Below are 17,537 nucleotides of genomic sequence, written 5' to 3' on the forward strand. Positions count from 1 at the left end.
AAAGGCAGGCGTACCGGATGGTTCGCGAGCTTAAACATACTAGTTTGTTGCAAGACTATGTCAGAACATTCCAGATGCTCATGCTGGAGGTGCCTAACATGCTAAAAGACGACAAGCTCAACTGGTTCATTGTGGGACTTCAGCCATGGGCACAGTCTGAAGTCAAAAGGAGCAACCCCCATATTTTGGAAGATGCATATATGGCGGCCGAGCGCTTAGTTGACACTCATCGCAAGCCTTTCACCCTATCAACCAAAGTCAGGAAGAAGCCTGACCACGAAGGCAAGAAGGACGAGTGACGCGATGATAAAGGTGAGGCATCGATACACCATCAATTCGACAAGAAACATAACTACCCAAAGTATAACAACAACAACAAGGGTGCAGTTGTCATATGTTGGTTCTGTGGCGATAGGCATATCGCCAGGCAATGCCCCAAGCGCCTCGTGAAAAACGACAGGCAAGCCAATGCAACGTAGAAGGAATGCAGTGATACTGAATACAGTGACACTAAGGCTATGCAACCACGAATGAGAAACATGCAGTCGATCAATGCAGCTAGAACTTGCGTAGTTAAGAATAGGCAGGTTAGCAAAGAATTGATGTATCTCAAAGTCATTATGAATGAAAAGTTTATTTCAGCTATGGTAGACTCCAAGGTCACACACAACTTTGTCTCGTGGAAAGAGGTAGAGCGGTTGGTCTTGAAGCCCAGACCAAAGCAGAGGACCATCAAAATGGTAAACTCTGAGGCCAAGCCCATCCTTGGTAAAGCAAGAGATGGTGACTATCCAAGTGGGGAGTTAGGCCGGCAAAGCCAACTTCTTTGTGGTGCCCCTGAACGATTTCAAGATGATTCTGGGTATGGAGTTTCTGCGGAGCCAGAATACTATGATGCTGCCAAAGTTTAACACATTGACAATTATGGGGCCAAACTTGTCTCACACAGTGCAATGCTTTACACAGAAAGGCAATTCTTCAGTGTTATCGGTGATGCAGCTGAAAAAAGTGTCAAGCATGGAGAGCAGACATTCTTAGTTGTTGTGCGTGCAGAAGAAGGGAAGGTAGAAGCAACAATGTCACCGACCCTAGCCCCACTGTTAGAGGAGTTTCGGGGGGGGGGGGTGATGCCTTCGGAATTGCCAAGGCATCTTCCACCAAGATGTGAGGTCGACCACAATATTGAGTTGACTCCGAGAACGAAGCCCTTCGCAATAGTTTTATACCGCATGAGACCAGTTGAGCTGAAGGAGCAGTGCAGGTAGCTAGACGAGATATTGAACACAAGCATCGTTCATCCATCGAAAGACCATTTGGCACCCCAGTCCTTTTTCAGATGAAATATGATGGCTCCAAACAGTTATATGTGGATTATTGTACTTTAAACAAAGTCACGGTGAAAAAAAAGTACCCATTGTCATTGATAACGGACTTGTTCGATCAGCTAGGCAGTACCCGTATCTTTTCCAAGTTAGATCTGCGATCGGGTTACTGGTAGGTGAGGATTGCTGAAGGTGATGAGCCGAAGACAACTTGTGTCACCCGCTATGGTGCTTATGAATTTTTAGTAATGCCATTCACGTTGACAAATGCTCCAACCACGTTTAAGACTTTAATAAACCAGATCTTTTACCCTTACTTAGACAAGTTCATGGTAGTCTACCTGGATGATATCGTGATCTACAACGGCAACATGGAAGAACATGTTGGGCACTTGTGAACAATGTTTCAGGTGCTAAAGAAGAATGACCTTTGTGTTAAACGAGAGAAGTGTGTCTTCAGAAAAGAAAAGATCAGCTTTCTTGGCCACCTTGTGGGGCGTAGTGTGCTGCGTATGGATGGGTAAAAGATAAGGGCCAACCAGGAATGAGTTTCGCCAAGCAAAGTGCCAGAATTGCAGTCATTCTTTGGTTTGGTGAACTACTATTGATGTTTCATTGAAGGTTATTCCCTCATTGCTATGCCCCTCACCGGTTTGTTAAAGAAAAATTGGACATGGCTCTAGACAGAAGTGTGCCAAGATGCCTTCGATGGCTTGAAGAAAGCCTTAGTGAGGGAGTCAGTGTTGCGACTGCCAGATCATTCGAGACCCTTTGAAGTCCACACGGATGCCTCAGACTTTGTCATTGGCGGAGTTATTATACAAGATAGTCATCTGATCGCATATGAGAGTCGCAAGCTGAAGGATGTAGAGAGGCGTTACACAGTGCATGAACGTGAGATGACCGCCATTATGTATTGCCTCAAGACCTGACGACACTACCTCTTGGGTGTCGAGTTTATTATCAAGATGGACAATGTGGCCATGAGCTATTTTCAGACACGGAAGAAGCTGACACCTAAACAAGCTCGGTGGTAGATGTTTTTGGCTGAGTTTGACTTTGCCTTGGAGTATAAGGTTGGAAAGACCAATGTTGTGGAGGACGCCTTGAGTCGTAGGGCTGAACTGGTAGCTGTGCGCAGAGCCTTTTAAAGTGCATTTGGAGGGCGTATTAATGAGACACATTCGTGAAGGTACACAACAGGATCTGACTGCACAACACCTTATTTCTCTAGTGCAGACAGAGAAGACTCAACAATTTTGGCTACAGGATGACCTTCTCGTGACAAAAGGGGAACACATCTTCGTGCAGTGGTGGGGAAGCCTCCGTCGAGAATTGCTTAAGGAGTGCCATGATACACTATGGGCCGACCATCCTGGTTAGGAGCGGACCTTAGCACTCCTTAAGCGCGGCTACTACTAGCCGCAGATGAGGGACAACGTTGAGGGGTATGTGCGAACATGCTTCATCTGCCAACAAGATAAGGGGACAAACTAGAAGGTTGCCAGTTTCCTTGAGCCTCTACCAATTCCAGAACGTCCTTGGGATAACATCTCTATGAACTTCATTATTAGTCTGCCAAAGGTAGAGGGCCTCAGTTCTATTTTGGTTGTGGTGAATCATTTTTCAAAGTATACTACCTTCATCCCAGCTTCTAAGGATTGCCCTGCAGAGAAGACTGCAAAGTTGTTCGTAAAGCATATGGTGAAGCACTGGGGCATACCAAAGAACATTGCGAGTGACTGCGATGCTCGCTTCATGGACAAGTTCTGACATAAAGTATTTTGTCTACTTGGCTCTAATTTGATGTTTTCAACAAGCTTTCATCTGCGGACAGAGCGTATCAACGAGATACTTGAGCAATACCTTAGGCATTTTGTTAGTGCCAATCAGAAAAATTGGGTAAAACTCCTTGACGTGACACAATTTTGTTATAATCTGCAGAAGAGTGAGTTTTCAGGCTACAACCCATTTGAAATAGCCATGGGGCAACAACCACTGACCCCACACACTCTTGCCGCACAAGAAAAGTGAAGGCCATCCTTCGCCTATCAGTTTGTTCACGACTGACACAAGCAGAATGAGTTGGCGAAGGCATTCTTACACAAGGCGGCAAAGAGAATGAAGAAGTGAGTGGACAAGCATCGTCAGCCCGTTGGGTTCCAAGTTGGGGACCAAGTGTTGGTGAAGTTATATCCAGGACGCACATGAATCTTCCACGGGCGGCACCATGGATTGCTCAGAAAGTATGAGGAACCCTTCACCATCATAAATAAGGTGGGCAAGATGTCATATAAGTTGGAGTTGCCCCTAGACTTCAAGGTGCACCCGGTGTTTCACGTGTGCAACCTCAAGCAGTTCCATCCAGACGATATAGATCTGGAATGCAGCATGCCACAATGCGCTCCAATTATGCAAAGGGCCTCGATAGCACAACGGGTCGATAAGCACCTCAGTAAGATCCTTCGTCAGAAGGTCAACTACTTGGGCAAAACGAAGAAATATTTAGTGCAGTGGGATGAAACAACAGAACCAACGTGGGAGCTTGCATTCCGAATGAACAACCGCTATCTGGCTGATGTCAGAGCTTACCATGAAACAAATGGCGCCAAGGACGGCGCATAATTTGATGGGGGGAGCATGTTCCCTTGTGGCTTACATTATAAAATTGCGGTTAGAGTCTGTTTTGCTTTTGTTGAGTCTGATGTAAGTTGCCCAGTTCAAGTGAATCAATCCCCCGAAGGGGCAGCCCGTATGCTTGAACTGTAATAGCCCTCGAGTAAAATTGTGAATGAATTAAATGTGTTGAGCTTTCTTTTGTTCACCCTCGTTGTGATTGCAATTATTCTCCCTCTATTCTCTCTTGCACTCTGATTACAAGCTTCTACGACTGACAAGCGAGCTGACAAGTAGGCTTGCAGCGGTAAGGAAGGACCGTCGCACTGCGCTGGCCCATTGAAGGAAATAGGCCCGTGACAGTGATAGCCAACTGTTATATTTCATCAATCTTGGTTTCACTTTCATCTGTCTATTTTCAAGTACTCGATCCCGCAAAAATGGTGTGCAGATCTTCATAACCGTTATGAAACCTGTTCTGGTAATCAATTTGGATGTAAAAGACAACCATGAAGAGTCAGCTATAGGTGTCAGGGCTTGCACTTGACCTATGCCAAGAGGTGAGCAAGTCCAAAGACCACTTTTTAAGTTTTTCTTATTTGTGTGTTATGTTTATCATTTTATGTACACGAATCATAAGCAGGCTTGGATATTTGCATGTAATTGCTGAGTTGTTATCTACTATAATTCTCATCTCTATATGACTGCGTGCATGTATCTGCGCGCGCGCGCACGAGAGAGAGAGAGAGAGAGAGAGAGAGAGAGAGAGAGAGAGAGAGAGAGAGAGAGAGAGAGAGAGAGAGAGAGACCACAACATAAGTAGGACAGCAGTAGACCAGGTTTGCAGGTAAACATGTGCATCAAAATTATACTATCCGTGAAGTTTCCAGACCTGATAAATATATGCAGGTGCATTAGGACAACTCAACCAAGCTTGCATCAGCGTAATCACAGACCCATCAAACTTATTTAAAGCTTCCAAAAGTCAAATTCCATAATGGAGTTAATGAACAAGCAAGGTTTGTGAACTTAAATCACATGGTTCGGCTTGCATACCATATACCATCAAGCAACATCACAATTTAGAGGTCAACCATAATACTGCAGGGATAAGAGTGGATTTGATGATCTTTGGTACTGAGTTTTTGTAATGTGGCTTTAGATAGCAAGCATTGGAACGTGAATGCTAACATATTCCTGTTTGGTTAACATTGTGGCTTTTAAGTAAATGGTGAACACAATTTCATGTCCTCAATCTAAGTCACAATGAGTGAAACTTTGGACCACCTGCCAAAGACTCATGCTGGATGATGGTCGAAGACAGGTGTGTTGTTGTGTCCCATGCTGAAGGTTCAACTATTTCAATCCAAACATATCATAAAACGACGAACAAGAGTTAAATGTTTGAATCTAAACAAACCATAAAAGCCATTCAAATTGCTAATAGCAACTGTTCATCAATCTGTCAACAAAACGAGCCTCGATAAATGGGGGCAACAAAATTCTTTTGACCCTCCCTCTCTCTCTCTCTCTGCAAATACTTGAAATTCAGTACTTAATAATTCAAATATCTATACACTGACGAAGGATATCTCATTTCCTCAAATTACACAACTTAAGAAACACCATGGTGATGAATTTCATGCTTGTCAAATTTGAAGAGCATCAGCAATGGAGCCTGCAAGGCTCAGCACCTCAAAAGGGGTCTTGCCTTCTACAGCCTTCACTGTAAGCGGGCATGAATCCGTGATCCAGAAGTATGCAAAATGTTTCTCAGAGCCTTCTGAGGAAAAAAAGATGATGGAAAATAAGGCACAAAAAACCTGACAAAGATGATTTAGCAATGCGTATTTCCTTAAAAAAACAGAAAAAGCAACGAGCAGTAACCATCTTTGTGCATAAATCGCTCCCACGATCTCTTTGGAAACACACCATGAGTGACATAGGCGCTGACCTTTGCAGCACCATGAGCAGCCAAAACTTTCTGCAGTTAAAAAGTATTAAGATAGTACAAGCTAACGTTCAACCATCAGAGAAAATTAAATTATACTTCTCCATTCAATTTTGTTTAAAAAAATTAAACCTAATGCCTGAAGTTCATGCATAAAAACTCACAGTAAGAAACATGCTTATGATATCAGGTAAAACAGCAAGGCACACAAAAATATGGTTCATAATCGGTGAAAAATGGGTTATATCTTGCTCAGCAGAAATGGCATGAGGGAACTGGGCCACCAATTAGGCTATGCTTGGGAGCCTTGAATTTGAGGTTGTGTTGTGGTTTCCCTCATGTTCTCATCCTCTCTTGCTGTTTGGGAGCAGTGGCATTGCTGAAACAATGCATTAGGAATGGTGTTGGCAGCCCTAACACCACATTTCAACACCATTCACTCGAGGATATTTTTGGCAACTCCATCTCTCAACATCACACATTGGCAAAACAATATTTTGCAACACACTGAAATCGTGTTTCCATCCCAATGCAAGGCTCTCAAACATAGCCTTAGTCACAACTGGACCAGATCATACAGATACCATGGAGTTGAGGAAAGGAGCCAAGTGAGAATATTTTTGAAGTCCTTGAGTATTGCATCTTCAACTTTCTCAAAAAGGGGAAGACCTTGATGGGCCTGTTTGTTAATGTAAAATTACAAGGCCCACTTAAACCGAGAAAAAGGGAACTTATAGACTGTTGATGTGCAACACTAAAGAAGGCATGCACAAGATCACTGTAAGGTGCACACGGTTGAAAAAAAAATCAGGAATGCCAAAACGAAAGCAGTAGCACAGAACCATTGGCAGAAAAAACAAGGACGACTATGCTTGGGGGTGAAATCTTGATAAGTTTACATGTGATGATCTGCCCTAAATTCTAAATCTTAACTTGTTGAAAGACTGAAATATGAAAAATAATTTTGACAGCCGGGATCCTCTCAAACAAAAATGTGACAGCCTGAATCATCAAATCATGCCCTCCTAGGGCATATGAGCTGAAACAGCATTAGTATCAAAAGGTGACATGACGCATATTGAAGAAATTGGGAGAGCCATCGAGGTTCAGAGGGGTATCATAAGTGGGGACCTGAAATTTCATGGAAAAGTTTGTTTAACATTGGATAGGAACCTAGAAAAGTATGACTTGCACACATAAACACATCCAATTAAGACAAAGGATGATGAAGATGATGATTGAGTCCATTCGAGATAAAATATTCAATCTAGAACATAAAGTTGCAGAGATCTACTTCCAGTGATAACACGACGATGTACTGGAGAGACCAAAACACCTTGTTTGTGTTACATGGAGCAAGGGTTTTTATGTTCTTTGCAGGAAAACGTTGATTCATATCTACTCCCTGTTATATTCAATACTCTTAACATTCTAGACATTAAATCATTAGTTGTGCAATTATGTATTTGCCATTTCTTACCTTGAACTAACAGCAAAACATATCAAGTATCCTTCTATTCAATATTTGCCATACGATATTTTCTCCCTTTCACATGTATTTTTTTTCAAAGTAATTGATACAAAATGTCATGTTTCAGCAAAGCATCCACAGAAAATGGCAATACTACCTGAATAGTGAACAGTAAAATTCCATACCTGACACTCAATAAGTGTACCACCAGATTGTACCAAATCATCAACAATTACGACATGGCGGCCCTCAGGATTTCCTTCCTTCAAACGCACAATCCTCTTATCATCTTCACGAACCTTGGTGCATACCACCTGAAATATCGCACCCAAATGGCAATGATATTAGTCTGTCACAGACAAATACTGAGCCTCAGCCAGTTGAAGAGATAAAAGGGGAGCAGATGGTGAGATAATTCTGACCATTGGAAAGTGCTGCAATTGCTTATAAAATCGCTTCCAAGCACCATCATCTGGGAATGCCACAATGATCTGGAAGTGATGCAGAACTTAAAACAGTAAATATTCACATAAAAGTCCATTCAGAAACAACTAGCACTTGCACTTCTTTATCCAAGCAAAAAAAAACTATTGGACAAAAGGGCAACTGCAACACTCACATTGTCAGAATCAGGAAGTTGATGAAGGCGTTGCTTGAGAAGAGGAATTCCAGTCTCAAAGCATGGCAAAACATGATCACCAAAGTAAAACCTTTCCTGTAAAAGTCAAAACACAGCCATTTAGGAATTAGATTAGATAACGAACATCAAGGAAGTGAAAATGTGAAAGATGGGTAAGCAAATGGACAATCTATAATCAAGTACTTTTCAATGGGTATGGGTCTAAAATATCATGAAACATGACAACACAAATGCAAACCAAGTTTGAGATTCTATCAGATGTATCATGACTCTCACATGCCTACAATTTGAACGTTACATGCATCCATGTGTCCATCTCTCCATGATATATTATATCAGTTGGGCAAATAGATAACTACTTCTATTTTTTTTATGACGAGGAACCCTCGCCGAAGTGAGGAAAACTCCGGGTGGGGCCCCACGACCACCCTGCCTTACGTTGATAACTACTTGTATTTTAAGATCAAGTTGATTTCCTATCAGCTCTGGAGTGAGCTCCCTCATCATTGATATTTGCTTCTCCTAGAATTTACTTATTTCCCAGAAAAGCAACAGACAGAAACATTAACTTCCAAGCCCACAAAGACACAAAAGTATTAATAGTTTTAAATAAATTTTTCAATAACAAATATAATTTATATATAAAAATGTGAAAATATATTTTTAATCAATTAAACAATATAAAAAATGTGCTCTCATGTCCTAGTTTACAAAATTTGCATATTCATGTCTTGTACTGGTATCAAGTCCCTGTCTGTGTCCATGTCCTTGTGAGTTGTGACATAGCATTAAAGACAACTTGCCTCCACCAAATCCATGCTAATCAGCACATCAGTTTTCCTGATATGAAAGAGGGGATGCCAATAAATAAATGTGACAAGTATGAGTGGCAGTGCCATATGAGCAGATCATGTTACCAACTTACCAGAGTACACAAATGATACACATGCACATGTGCAAATCTATGTGCTTATGGAGTAAATGTGCATCCACAGCTGTTGGAGGATTTCAAAGGATTTCTTTTTTTCGGGGATAACGAGGGAAAACCACCTCACTCCTTTACTCATTGGTGTAAAAACCCCAGACCCCCCTTGCCCACCAGAGAGTACATCCAGCTTCAGCCTCGCAACAATGGATGCACACCCCTCGGTTTCGAACTCATGACATCCCTTCAGCTTCGTGAAGTTCACAAGTTGCCTCTACCAGATGAGTAGAGCCCTTGTGGGCAAATATGATAAGATAAACATTATTTTTCAAGAGTAAATAAATGATGCACATTCGCACATGCATGTTGGTGCTATAGAGTAAATGTGAAGCCACAATTTTTGGTGGATTTCAAATAAAAAATTATTGCAGCATGAAAAAGAAAAACAATCAAAACTTCAAATTAGCAGCAAGATGTCAAAAAAACAACAAACAATTAAAACTTAAATCTACTACAATTGCTAACAGTTGCTAAAGACTTACAGAAAGATTGAGAATAGTACCTAGTAATGGTGATTATAGAGGATATTAAATTACTGATATATTTGAAACACAAAGAAAACCAACCTGCAAAGCATGAATGTCATATGTAACTAAGCTGGTTGGACCACCACGAGATATCGGTATATTCGATAGTATACGTGCTAAGGTAAATGCGGTGGCAACATCACCTTCCTCTTCCATGCGCTCAAAAGAACCAGTTGGGAAAAATGGCAAAACCAATGAGAAAGAAGCAACAAAAAGTCTTGGCAGTGCACATATAACAGAGAGCTGCTCAAAAATGACACCAGGGGAACTGAAAGAAGCTAGGAATGCAACATGCTGGCCCCGGATATCATGTGCATTGTTGATGAAGAGGTTTGGGAAGCCGTCATCAAAGGACCTGTTTTACATGAACTAGAATCAAATCTCACAAGTAGTATCAACAATTGCAATATGCACTTATGTAAACCCAATGCATATGTAGACAATTGTATGCATAACACATTACAAGATGCAACATCAAGTGAAGCTGTTATACACACACAAGATTCAACATCTCATCAGTTGCAATAGGCATTTCCGCAATCCATTGTATATCTAAACGGACGGTTTTATGCACAACACATTACAAGATGCAACATAAAGACAGAAGTCCTATTGCGAAACCCTTTCCTCATATAGAACCTCCTCCCTCCAGTCTCTCTCTGTTACATCCATTCATCACCTAGTTTTTACATCTACACAGAAGAACACACAAAGACACAAAACCGCCATATTTTTGAAGGCCACTCACCACAAACAAAGAAACCCCAATATATTCTCAAGTATCGCATAACACGTACATAAACATGCAGAAATGGAGGTACCCACCAGAATAAATGAATCCATCCATAAGAACAAACAGAAATTTCCCATGCCCACATGCGCAATTGCTAAAATTTCAGATTCTACAATTCACCACGCGCAGAAACTACATTCAAACATGCACAAACAACCAAACGCACACAGATTCTAATTCCTCTCTAATTTTAAAGGACAACAACATACCCAAACACCTCAAAAACCACATGAACCTCATCCAACGACACAACCCACGTCACAAAAACAGCAAAAAGCAAAAGGAAGGATTACCTCCAACAGATAGACTGCAACAGAATGCAGTCTGATTTAGCGGCAATTGCGCGGGCGAGATCTTCGTTCTCCACGCAGTAGAAAAGGTATATGAGCTTCTTCTTCTTGGCGTTCACGACCTCCATCCCTTCTCCTACAACAAAAAAGCTTTCACTACCAGATTCTGTCTCACTCTTCCTTCTCTGGAGCTAAAGATACAGACTCGGCAACACAAAACGGCAGATGGGCCTAGAGACAACGCCTGATGCTCGCTTCTTAGATGCTTTGAGGGGTTTTATAGGGAGAAAAACGACGACCCAACTGTGGTACCTTACTAAGAAAATGAAGAATATGATGTTTTTTTACAGTGGCGTTGTGCTGCAAAACGCACATGCGATCAGTGGGACCGGCGTTCGTGTCCTCTTGGTAGCACCTTCACCACAAATTCCGTTAAAAAAGCTTCTTTTTCCATGAAATTGGAAAAATTAAAAAAACTATTGAAACTTCCTTTTTGTGTTTTCTCAACATATAGCCCCAAAAACTTGTATCTTGAATTTTTTTTAAAAAAGCCCAAGTATGGATCCAAAGTCTTGAAAGCAAAATAAAAGAATTTTTTTTTGGAGAGATGTCTTGAGAAAGAAACGACAACTGTGTAGACTGTGTAGTTTTTCAAGGATATAGTGCTTTTTTAAATCTTAATATTTTATATTTTTTATAAACAAATTGGGGTTAGGCAGATTCCTACCCATACATGAGAATAAATAAATAAAATGAACACAGAGCAATAACTAAATCATTCATCGAAGAAAACCATTTGGGTCTCTCCACCTTTTCTGGTTTTGCCCGGTGTTTCAGTGCCCATTCAAAAAAGTTTGGCTGGATGTTAGCTTGAACATCCATACCCCCTCTTTTGTTTAAGTCTTGACATTGGTTCCCCATTTACTAAATTCTCCAAAAATTGGCAAAGGTATAGATAGAAGTGGTGGCTATTTTTAGCTTGATGGAGGATTTGGGAGGAGCGAAATTCATACCCAAAAAGATTGATATTTCAATTACATACTTTATGTATTTTGTGGTTAACCAACATTATACCTGGTGTTAGTTGCCAAAGTGATGGTTCGTATTCTCATTCATTTTACCCATACACTTAACAACTGTTTATTTATTTCCTTCTAAAAAATCTGTTTATTTATTTCCCTCATCTCCGTTGCCCTTTCTTTTTTCAATTATTTATTTTCAATTTCTAAAATCCCACGTAGCATCTTCTCCATTGACTTGACTTGCATGAGTCTCCATGAGAGGTTAAGGAATCATGGAATGTTTAAAATGCAAGAGCTATCTTTGTCCATTCTCATTGCACCAACATGTTTCTTCTATTAGAATAGATTGCATGCTTTTTTTCCCTCTCTAAATAAAACCCATCTCAGTGCATACGAATTGGGTCAGACAAGGTTAATAGGGGACCGGACCCGTTTAGAAACAAAACTGAGAGAGAGAGATTATGGTAAACCAAAGAATTATACTAAAAAAATGAGTATGTTTTTGTAAAAGCCAGCTGAGGTGATTCAGACTCCTACTTGAACACAATATATTATTCTGATTTGGAGACGGGATACCTTTTTTTTTTATTTTGGGTTGTAAAGTAGTAGACCAAATACCTTTGATTCTTCAAATCTCAAACAGATAAGACAAAAAATGAGGATGCATAATTGCAGTTCTACATATTCAACACTTGTATTCGGCCAATTTTTGACGATTCAATTATGACTTGATCAGTATTGGAATATCTTCCAGCAGACTTTCAAGTATCCAATAATGAGTGCCCATGTCACAGTGACACACTATTTAGAGGGCGTGTCATGCGTGACACAAGTCAAACACTCTATCAACGCTCCGACGTGTACAAATATTATGTTAATATTTTTACTAACAATTTAATAATATTTTAATAAAAATACAATTTATATATTAAAATTTAAAAAATTTAAAAACCCATGTCCTTGTATCTGGTTGTTCAAAGAATTTTCCAGCATACGTGTCACAATCGAGTCACGAGTTGAGTCCTACACGTATCTCTGTGACATAAAGTATTTAAAATTCAATCCCGCAATAACATTTGGTAAAGGCAGCTATTAGTTAAGACTTTGTAAATAGTCCGTCAGTGTGGTTTGAAGATTTATTGTGGAAGGGTTGGTAGGTTGGTTTGGAGTGAGTCAAGAAAGACTGTGTGGGTTAGCATCACTCTGGGCCAATCATATCCCTTTTGTTTTATTTGCAATTTTTTTTTGTGGCTAGAGCAGTGCTCACGGAGGTGGGCGTATCTAACATGATTGACTCGGCCCTACCTACCCCCATGATAAGCTGGGGACTTGTCCAAATGTAGGTGCAATATTTTCTAGGATACCCCGATTTTTTAACTGGTAGACTTAGTAAGGGCTTAGGTAGGGGTGGCAAAACCTGACACGATCCGCCAACCCGCCTCTTAGGCGGGTTTGGGTTGGGCTTAAGCCAACCCGTTTAATAAACGGGTCGGGTTTGGGTTGGCGGTATGCCAACCAGTCAACCCATTTAATAAACGGGTTAGGCGGGCGGGTCAACCCGCTAACCCGACCTGCCAACCCGCCAACCCGTCCGCCAACCTGCCAACCCGTCCACCAACCCGCCCGCTACCTACCAACCCGTTTTCCCGACCCAACCCATTTATTAAATAGGTTGGCCGGTCATGTCGGGTTACCCGTTTATTAAATGGGTCGGGTTAGTGTTTGCCACAGCTGACCCGTTTAATAAACGGGTCGGTTTGGGTTGAGGTATGCTGACCCGCCAACCCGACCCGATTGCCACCCCTAGGCTTAGGTGTTGTTGGTGTTAGAGTATGGAGTCGAAATATGATGATTTATATTTTGATCATTTTTGGGTTCAATGATTTGATATCTAATTTTGATGATGCTTTTTTTTTTTTCTGAAAGAAATAATATAATAATCATAATTATTTTTAAATAAGGTTTCCCGTCATAAAAAAAAATTTGTTAAAAGATCCGTTGGAAGCTTGCCTGATCTGACATGAGTGGGTTTGATTTGGTTTTTGTGGCTTGAAGGACTCCATGTATCCAACCATAACTTGGCATTACCTGAACCAAAATGTCTAATCTACAACATCCAAACCAAATTGAGCCAAGATATAAGAACAATTGGGGAATTTGTACCGCTGCAGGTGTTGCCCTCGTGGCCAGCGGGGTGGTTACGACGACGCTGAGATGAAAGCACCAGATCAAACCCTGCTAGTGCATGAGCGTATTGGTAGCTTTCAGAGGTGGGAGACGTAAGGCAGGGTGGTCGTAGGGCTCTACTTAGGATTATTTCTAGCTTTGGCGAGGGTTTATAAAAAACAATTGGAGAATTTGGAGTTTTGGACAATGAAAAAACCATAAATTCCACCGTCTATGAGAGAGATTGTTTTCTTTTCTTCAAATCCCCTTCAAGGGAAGTGGGTAGGTGGAAAGTTGACGTTGATGGAATCTCCTACTACATTATCTCTTCCAACCAGATAACGCTAACGTGGGCTTCCCATTTACTTAACCCTAATCTGGCGGGTCGCAGGCCTCCCTGGGGAAGCGGTTTCCCACGTCCCACCTTCACCGTGTGCTAACTTTTGAAGAGTGCCCGTTTTCGCGGGAAAGGCATTTCCTGTCCCATCGATTGAAACAAATGGGGGTAAGGGTGCATCTGACGTCCTGGAGAACTCGTATACAGGGCTGTCAATGTGTTGGGTTTGTATCGGGTGCTTGACCTGAACCGAACCTGAATTTTCTGAGTATAAGCACAAAAAGTGCCGACCCTACTAATATTCAGGTCAACTCGAACTTGACCCGAGCAATATGAGGATCGAGTTTGTGTTATAATTTTTGCTGAGTATCCAACCTGATAGGAGTGTTTTATGTGTATTTTTAGTAAAAGTAAAATTTTGAAACTATACAGATCTAGGTTCGGGATTTTATTTTTGTGACCTGGCAAAACCTCATGAGCTAGATCAAACCCAGACCCGACATTTTGATATTTAGGCAGGTTTGGGTACACCCTGATGGGTTGGGTACCCGACCCGTTGACATTTTTACTCTTATAAGACAAATTGGATGCAACACATGGTTCCATAGGGATCCTCAGGTCTAGAGTTTGATGCAGGGCTTGGGGCCCACACACGGTGGGATGTGTCCCCCATCAAATGCCCAATAAAAAGTCTCCTTATTCTATATAGTACTTTTCCAAAGGGTGGAATTGTGCATTCATCAAGGGCTACTTTTCGCTTTTACAAAGTTTACATGAGAAATCTTGGCATATATATATATATATATATATATATATATATATATATATATATATATATATATATATATATATATATATATATATATATAGAGAGAGAGAGAGAGAGAGAGAGAGAGAGAGAGAGAGGTGAACATATTAGGCCCACTTTTCTAGTTCTACCAGGCTAGGCTCTATAGTTTGAAGTATTTTATGATAGATCTGAACTATTAGATGTGTTTAGCATATTCGATTTAGTGAGAATTGACTCTTGGATCATGTTTTTTCGATGAAAAAATATGTTTTTATGAGTAAGGAAAAATTGGTACCTTCATAGCCATTCATTTTGGATCATCGAAAAAAACTATAGGTTTTGTTTAGTGGGAACCGGTTTTTGAATCACCAGAATCTGACTTGTATACAGTTTTTTCGGTGATCCTAAATCAATGGCTATGAAGGGACCAGTTTTTCACCATTCATATTTTTTTTGTCGAAAAACATGATCCAAGAGTCAATTCCCACTCAATCAAGCATACTAAATACATCTAATGGTTCAGATCTATCACAAAATACTTCAAATTATGGGACCTAATGGGGCAGAATGAGAAAAGAGGGCCTAATATATATATATATATATATATATATATATATATATATATATATATATATATATATATATATATATATATATATATATATATATATATATATATATATGTATATATGCCATGACCTACAAACATCACTTTTTATTTTTTTTTCATAAAACCAACCTTATAGACTTAGTGTGGATCGGCCTTTGAATAGTCTGATTATGACACATACATAGGATTTTATAAGGCTTCAAAAATTGGCAGCCTATAATTTATGATACTTTTTTAGGTCATAAAATAATATTTTTTCATAAAAACAATATGATCCAAAAGCAGGTTCCCACTATTTTGAATATGCTGAACCCATCCATGGGTTTTGGATCAAAACAAGTTGCATATATGAGATCCAAACTTGTTTGTACATAATGGCGCCATTATCAATCGAGTACCCTATATATATACATATATAATCACTGGAATATGAGAACTACCATGTAAACCACAACTTTCATGATTCTTTTGTTCTTTTCTCTTAAATTTAACCCTAGAAAATGGCTAAGAAATCATGTCTTTACTGATGCAACCAATAAAAACATGTCTAGCACCAATAAAAGCTTTTATTAGTGTTGTTGAGAGTAAGTGCGTCATAGAAGGTCTTAAACATTTAACATACATTCAATAAATAAATTACATAATTAAGTAAAACCCTTAAAATCTACATTATATATGAGAAAAAAATACATTTAACATGCATTCACTAAGTAAATAATTAACATATTTTAAAGTTTTGCATTTTAATTCATATTTTTGTTATTTATTTAGTTAATGCATGTTATATCAGATTTTTTTAAGTATGATTTAGATTTTAGGGTTTTGCATTTTAACTAATAATTTTATAATTTATTTAGTAAATGCATGTTAAATCTGATTTTTTCTCATGTATGATTTAGATTTTAAGAGTTTTGTATTTTAATCCATATTTTTGTTATTTATTGAGTGAATACATGCTAAACCCGATTTTTTTCAAGTATGATTTAGATTTTAATTCAATATTTTTCTTATGTATGATTTAGATTTTAAAGGTTTTGTATTTAAATTGCTATTTTTGTTATTTATTGAGTGAATGCATGCTAAATCTGATTTTTTAAGTATGATTTTTATTTTACGGGTTTTGCATTTTAATTGATATTTTTGTAATTTTTTGAGTAAAAGCATGCTAAATTTGATATTTTTTCATATATGATTTAGATTTCAAGGGTTTTGCATTTTAATTTATATATTTTTTATTTATTAAGTGAATGTATGCTAAATCCATTTTTTTCAAGTACGATTTAAATTTTAGGCTTTTGCATTTTAATCTATAATTTTTTGATTGAAAAGCATGCTAAATCCAAAAAAATTCTCATGTATGATTTAGATTTTAGAAATTTTGTATTTTAATTACTAATTTTATAATTTATTTAGTGAATACATGCTAAATCTGATTTTTTTTATATGCTTTAGATTTTAAGAATTTTATAGTTTAATTGCTAATTTTGTAATTTATTGGGTGCATACATAAAAAATTTAAAAAATATATTTTTTGGCATTATTTTTAGTATAATATTATATTATAGTTACATTTTTTCTCTATTAACCACTTTTACTTACCTTATTTTAGTACCAGAAGTGACATTTTTTCTGACACTATTTTAATACTATAAAAGGCATTTTTATGGCTTTATTTTAGCATCAAAAAAAGTTTTTCTGGTGGTATTTTAGCGCTAGTAAAAACCCATTCACCGGCGTTATATATTCGCCCCATTAAATGCTTTACCTGCAACACTTTTTTTGGTGAAACTAGTGGCGCTATGTTAGCACCAATAAAGTTCTTTATTGACACTAATTTAGCATTGGTAAAGGTCTGATTTCTTGCAGTGTTTATATGAGAAGAATGCAAAATAAGCATTAAGGAAAAATAACTTGTCAATTCCTCTATTATCATTCAGAAGGGAATGAATTAAATCATCTCCTTAATAGAGTTTGTTGTGTTTTAGTTTTTTCCTCTTTGTAATAATGTAACATGTCT

General features: G+C 38.8%; 1 protein-coding gene across 2 annotated transcripts; it reads right to left on the reverse strand.

The window, feature by feature from the left end:
- Positions 1-5,341: 5,341 nt before the first annotated feature.
- Positions 5,342-10,910, reverse strand: LOC149832275 (ribose-phosphate pyrophosphokinase 4-like). 2 transcript variants are annotated; one of them, XM_090012403.1, is made up of 7 exons: positions 10,599-10,910; positions 9,552-9,867; positions 7,980-8,075; positions 7,783-7,851; positions 7,546-7,674; positions 5,826-5,922; positions 5,342-5,721 (listed from the first exon to the last, which is right to left on the reverse strand). In XM_090012403.1, exons 1-7 carry the CDS (start codon positions 10,721-10,723, stop codon positions 5,588-5,590), a joined length of 966 nt encoding a protein of 321 aa, XP_089868529.1. In that variant the 5' UTR covers positions 10,724-10,910; the 3' UTR covers positions 5,342-5,587. The 2 variants fall into 2 exon arrangements, with proteins under 2 accessions (XP_089868529.1, XP_089868531.1); XM_090012405.1 differs by having other exon boundaries at positions 5,342-5,718; positions 10,599-10,850.
- Between the last annotated feature and the right edge of the window lie 6,627 nt (positions 10,911-17,537).

The sequence above is a fragment of the Nuphar pumila genome, chromosome 7 (assembly GCF_984573655.1).
Source record: "Nuphar pumila chromosome 7, dmNupPumi1.hap1.1, whole genome shotgun sequence".
NCBI lineage: Eukaryota > Viridiplantae > Streptophyta > Magnoliopsida > Nymphaeales > Nymphaeaceae > Nuphar > Nuphar pumila.